Below are 6,531 nucleotides of genomic sequence, written 5' to 3'. Positions count from 1 at the left end.
CCACCACACCTGCCTTGTTTTCTGAGAACTAACAAGTGCATGATAACCATAACTATGCCTCCCCTCACCATCAGCAGGTAACCTTGCATTCTATTTCACTGAGCAAGCCGAGCATGGTGGTGCATGCCTTTATTCCCAGCATTCGGGAGGCAGAGGCAGGTGTATCTCTGTGAGCTCGAGGTCAGCCTGGTCTACATAGCGAGTAGCCCCAGGCCAGCTGGGGCTACAGGGAGACCCTGTTTCAAAGAGACAAAAATAAAAAAAATCTATTTCACTGGGCAAACAAAAGCCATTCAACCCAATTCCTTCAACTCTCAGCACTGAACTTAGAGTTAACGTAACTCTAGCCATGTCTACATTTCTGTTTTTCCTTCTGTTACACTGGACATGTCCTCACTTCCATTTGTGGCTAATTTCTTCCTGTGTTTTTTCATTCCCTGCCCTCCAGACTTCCCAGAGGACTTGTTCTACTGCATCCTAACATATGTTCTCCCCCTCCCCTCCCCTCCTATCCTCTCCCCTCCCATCCCCTCCTTCCCCCCCTCAGCATGCTGGGCAAACACCCTATCACTAAGCTGTATCCCCAGCACCCACCCCTCCTTTTTTCATCCCTTACTTTGAGATACAATGTAAGTTTGTAGGCTAGCCTTTGACTCACTCTCTAGCCCAGACAACCTTTGGACTTATAATCTTTCTGCCTCATCCTCCCAAGCAGCTGGATTAGCAGCTCTTTCCTTCTCCATCATAATTCTTACTCCAGATCTTCATTTAGATGTTTCTTCAGATCCACCTCTTCTGGTTGCCATCCCCATAACTATAGAACTTTCTTCGTCATGACATCTATCATTTGGAATTACATACTCGTGTGTGTGTGTGTGTGTGTGTGTGTGTGTGTGTTGTCCACAAGACAAATATGGCCCTTGCCCTCACCATGTCTCATTAACTGTTGTACCTGCAGTACTTATCATTATACTTGGCACATTAAATACATTAACATTTGTTGCTAAATGATTCACTTATATTTACCTGTAAAAATATTTTAAAATTTGTTTTCTACATAAATTTAATATTTTCCTAATAGCTATAGCCATCTTTTTAGGATTACATTATATAAATATGGCACTGTGACACTTTTTGTTTCCAAAATTCTTTTTTTCTTTCTTTATTTTAAATTTATGTGCATGAGTGTATTGCCTGCATGTATGTAAGTGCACTTATGTCATTCAATGCCTATGGTGGTCAGAAGAGGGCATCAGATCCCCGGATCTGGAGTTATGGATGGTTGTTAGCTACCCTGTGGTGCTGAGAATTGAATCTGGGTCCTCTGTAAGAGCAGCCAGTGCTCTTAACCATTGATCCATTGCTCCAACCCCTTGTTTCTGTAATTATAATTCACACAAATTTTGTACACATAAGATTCTCAACATGTACAATTTCACTTTCAAAGCTCCTATAATGTGGACAGATACTTAAGAGATTCTATATTTAAATTTCCTCATACTGACCCTCAGAAGAAGGGGAAAATCTCAAAGTACTATAGTACATTTATGGCTTTTTACTAAGATGGAGGCATCTCACAGCTGGGACTGTGAGAGGGGACACAGCCTGAAAATTCAGAATTGGTCTGTCTTTCGCTTGGGAAGGAAGATGAGCATCTGCTAGTTTATATAACCATACTGTATAAATAACTTTGCTTTTTGGAGCAAGCCTAAATTCCTTCAGCATTTATTGAATTCTGACTAGGGGTGTATAATGGACTCTAAAGGATCTAACATTACATTAATTGCACATGTTTGTAACATTTACAATGGAGGCGGGGCTAGTGACTGTAAAAAATAATTTAAATAGTCTACCGCCCTCCTCCTGTACCTTTCAATTGTGTGTGCAATGGAAATACAAGTGTATATATGGCAGAAGAATAAAACCAAATAAATGAGTGCTCTCTGTACAAGTATAAATATTTCTCCTTCAAACTGTTTCTGGTACCAGGCTTGATAATGGTTGTTGACACAATAAAGCTCCTTTCAGCTGGCACGATACAGTATCTACACAAGTGCGCAAGTATAGTTAGGGGCTCCAGAGACCAGCCTCTTCTTGGGGCCTTCAAATAAAACCACACAAATAACCTTGACTCACTGAAAAGGCAACTCTAGACTTCAACATCTGAAGTGGGACAAAGCACATTCCTTAGAATTTTCTTTCCTTTCCCCAGCCATTGATCTCCTCAAGCAGTGTCCCAAACAGCAGCCATTTCTATCCTCTTCCTTCACTCAATTATAATTTAGCTCGAACAGTTCATTAAGGCAGAACTTTCTGAGAGGTTGTGTGCGCGGGAGGCTGTGTCTAACTCCCCAGAGGAAATCTGCCTTGCTAACAGTAGTGTCCAGTTTCAAGTCTGACTCTGCCTTCAAGGAGCTGGTGAGCTAAAGATTAATAGGAACAACCAACCCGCATAGCAGCCCTGTATATTATATAACTTCGGTAGTTATATGGATCTGGGTGCAATTAGGGTTTGAGATGAGCAAAATCAGCACGGAATTGAGCCTAGACGTGAGCCTGGACCTGGATAGTACATTAATTAATCATTTGAGGAGCTTTTAAACAGGGCTTCCTTCCCATGGCTACTATGTGTAGGCATTTTATTTGTGCATTCTTCTGTTGTCAAGGCAGGACCAGACACCTACTGAGCAGCTCTCTAGAGTCGGGTTTGGGATCCTGAAGAGGTCTCTGAGGTCCCAGGAGACTAGAAACCCGGTATATAATACACCCTGGGTCCGAGGCGGCCCAGCCTCCAGTTCCACAGTCTGGGGAGGAGTGTGGCTCCCAGGCATCCAACCCGGGCGTGTCTCCGAGGTCCCCGCCACCCCCGTCGCCCAGACGCCAGCTCCCTCGCTGGCTCCCTCCTTCGCGCCTTCATTTCCTACTTCGCTTTGGTCCTTTCGGCCCCGCTCGGCTTCCGTCCCAGATGATCCCTCCCCGGAGTGGCCGCCACCTCCTCCACCTCCCCGAGCTGGAGCCGCCTCCTCGGCCAGTGGCGTAGCAGGTCGGCGTCGCGGCTGTGCGGTGCGGAGCGGAGCCCGGGGCGGAGCGGAGCCGGCCGAGCGGGGGGCCATGGAGAAAGCGGCCCGGGGCGCTCGGCACACCGACTAGAGCCAGCGGCTGGAGCCGGCGCCATGGAGCGAGCGCCGGCGGAGCAGGTACGCGGCGGCGGGGCTGCGGGGTACTGGTGCTGGTCCTGCTGCTGCTCGTCCCGGTACTGAGCCTCCTGGTGCTCGTCCGCCTGGCAGTCCTCCCTCCTCTCGGTAATCCTCCCGGTCCTCGTCCTCCTCCCGGTCGTCCGCCTCTTCCCGTTCCTCCTCCCCCTCTCCTCCTCTGGGGCTCCGGCCCGGCCGCCTCGGCGCGCGCAAGGCCAGGGAAGGGCGGACTGCAGCTTGGGGTATGTGCTCCTCCCGGCGATCAGACCGCGGAAAGAGCCGCGGAGTCGGGGCCTTTGCAATATGGGTTCAGTTGAGCGAAGCATTGCTTCTGCAACGGCTTAAGGGTATGTTGCTAATAAGAAACGATGGCCACGATTTCCCCTTGTTTTCCTATCAAGTTATTTTGCAAGGAATTGTTATTTTATTTTAAACGAAGTACGAGTTCATTTCGAACCCGTTTTCTTGCTCGTTCAATAGTCCCATTGGTCCTCTTTTAGTTTCTAATTGCATCAAATTCTTGTTATACAAGCTGGTAGGTACTGGGAGGCAGGGCTAGTGACTATGTAAAAAATAATTTAAAGTAATAGTCTACCTTCCCTCCCCCTGTATCTTTCGGTGTTAAGTTCTTTATGATACGACTTAATTTGATTGAGTCTGGTTTTGTTCACTCTATTCTCTTCCAAGGCCTTGCCAATTGATCAATTAGATAGTTGAAGGAAGAAGAGATCGGCGATTTGCCTGTTAATTTTGCAAATGGATACTTAACGCCTGAATAAACGAGACGTCATCCCCAAATTCCTGTATATGTCTATATGTAGTTCATGACAGTTTTGGTTTAGAAATTGCACTCTGCAGTCCAGAAATCAGCTTGGTACTTGTGTACTTTCTCTTGTCGTTGTTGAAACTGTTTTATGTTGTCCACTGGATTCTGAGTCTCGGAGCCTCTTCCTGCCTCACCTTCCCTGTTCCTGGGTGCAATAGGCACTTCCACGGGGTCCTGCTAAATAAACTTTAATTTAAAAAGTAAAAATCATCAGGAGAATAGAATTCTGAAGACACGAGTCAGTTTTGTTTTGTTTTTTTTAAATCAGGGAACACATACATTACCAAAGGAATATCGATGTGAGCCTCTTCCCTGTGGCCCAGAGTGTTCTGCTTCAACTTATAGGGAATTTAATTAAAACATTGTTTTTGAAGCTACTTCTGAAAAAACCTGCCATTTCACACCTTGACAAAATAGGAAATTTCCTTAAACTAGTTCCTTGTATGTGCATCTCTAATGAGAGGTCTGTCATTTTGGTCTTTGAAGGAGATGCCAGAACCGGTAATGTTAGTGATGTATACTTACAGCTCCTTTCATCTTGGAGGAAATGCAATTAACTATTTAAATGATAGCATTTAGCAAAGCTCTTTGTATGTGATTATCTTAAGAGCAAATGGTCCCAAATTATTTAGAGCACCTCTTCCTTTTTAATCATCCATCCGAAGTCCACAACTTATTAAAAACTTGAGGAAATTTTTGAAAAGCCCTGAAAGAGCGTCCTATATGGAAGGCTTTGTCTGTAGTACTTCTCGCCTCATCCTCAGCCTGGCCTGCAGTGGAGCTTCCTTTCAAACTCCCTTGCTTTACTGTATTCTCAGAAACAGATGCAGAAGTAGTGTCTGCCTGAGTGAGCATTGGGCAGTTAATTCAGGAGTCTGTGCTTGGCTCAGAAGCTGTGTACTTCATTTTATAGATGCATTTTTCTGAGGCAGGATTCCGTTATTTTCTACATGTTCTTACAAACATGTAGAAGGGGGCCCATCATTTAAAGACTTTAATTTTATTTTGTAAATTATGTGTATTTGTGTGTGTCTCAGTGTGGATTTGAGTGCAGTGCCAACAGAGGCCAGAAGAGGGCATTGTATCCCTCGGAACTTGAGTTTCAGGCAGTTGTGAGTTGCTGTGTGGGTGTTAGGAACTAAAATTGGGTCCTCTGTAAGAACAGTATGTAGTCTTAACCACTGAGCCATCTCTCCAGCCTGGGGTCCATCATTTTAAAAGGCTGAGATCCCTTAATTGTAGACTAAAGTCTGAAATTTCTCAACATTGTGGAATTCTTGATTTTTTTTCCCACTGTACCATACTGAATGATGACTATGCCAGATTATGTGGAATATTCTTTATGTTCCTATTCCCAAAAAGAATTTAAATAGGTGAGAGTCGCTACAAAGTATTTGTGGTATGTGCCAAATTCCCGTTTTTTTCCTCATAAAATGTTTCAGGTTTTTTCCCTTTTAAACCATTGTTGGCTTGTACTCAATTTCTGGAAATGCCTACAGCATTAACTGTTGTAGTGGTTAGCAGTTCACACCTTTAATTTTTTTTAAAAAGAGTACTCAGTACAGACTTGTTGCATTTCAATTTAACCTAATTAATAAATCCTTGGAGAATTATACAAGTGTTAACTTCAATCTAAACATTTGTATTTGAATGCATTCATGTTGCAGGCCTTATACATTACCTTTTTACACAAGATCTTTTTTTTTTTTTTTTTCCTGGTCTTTTTGAGACAGGGTCTCCCTGTGGAACTCACTATGTAGACCAGGCTGGCCTTTAATGCACAGAGATCTGCCTGCCTCTGCCTCCTGAGTGCTTGGATTAAAGCGAGCGCCACCACGCCCAGCTAAGATCTTTTTATAAAAGGATAAACCTTGTATATGCTGATGAAAATTTTTAAAAAAAGTCATTGGTAATAGCATGCTAGATGAATCATCTTACTTGAAATAATGACTGTTTGAAATAATCTTAGAGCCAGAAGAGAATCTCAGTATTCTTTTTTAGCAAGTCTAATAAGTCAAAAAAAGCAGCTTAATTTTAACTGCCAGAGTTAGATGTTATAGAACAGTGATATCTTTCTTTTTGCACGAGTGCCTACCTGCATGCCTGTGTACCTCTGTGTGCGTGTGTGTGTGTGTGTGTGTGTGTGTGTGTGTGTGTGTGTGTGTTCCTGGGTGCACATGTGCATTCAGGTAAGCATGCACAGGTGTTCATGTTCACAGAGGTTGATGTTGGGTACCTTCCTTAATTGCTCTCTTTGAGAAAGGCTCTTTTAGAACCTGGAACTCTTTGAGTCAGCTAGACTAGCTGACCATGAATCCCAGGGATCCTCCTGTTTCTGCCTCCTCACTGGGGTTCCAGGCCCCTGCCTCTGCACCCCAGTGCTGGAGTTACAGGCCCCGGCCTCTGCTCCTGACTTTTTACATAGGTGCTGGGGGTTTGAACACAAGTCCCCTAGCTTGAACGGCAAGTACTTTACTGATCCAGCCAATTCCCCAGCCCTCTTCTTTTTCT

At 44.3% G+C, this 6,531-nt stretch overlaps 1 protein-coding gene across 3 annotated transcripts in view; it reads left to right on the top strand.

Annotated features, from left to right (window-relative positions):
- Positions 1-3,025: 3,025 nt before the first annotated feature.
- Secisbp2l (SECIS binding protein 2 like) overlaps positions 3,026-6,531 on the top strand; it is a 54,087-nt gene continuing 50,581 nt past the window's right edge. For 2 of the 3 annotated variants that reach the window (XM_029562943.1, XM_008831786.3), the window contains exon 1: positions 3,026-3,197. In XM_029562943.1, the coding sequence (XP_029418803.1) occupies positions 3,174-3,197 (24 nt within the window). In that variant the 5' untranslated portion in view covers positions 3,026-3,173. The remainder of the gene's footprint in view (positions 3,198-6,531) is intronic. The other variant, XM_029562944.1, reaches the window with a different exon arrangement.

The sequence above is a fragment of the Nannospalax galili genome, unplaced genomic scaffold, assembly GCF_000622305.1.
Source record: "Nannospalax galili isolate Female #2095 unplaced genomic scaffold, S.galili_v1.0 scaffold735, whole genome shotgun sequence".
NCBI lineage: Eukaryota > Metazoa > Chordata > Mammalia > Rodentia > Spalacidae > Nannospalax > Nannospalax galili.
This window is presented reverse-complemented; position numbering and strand designations above follow the sequence as displayed.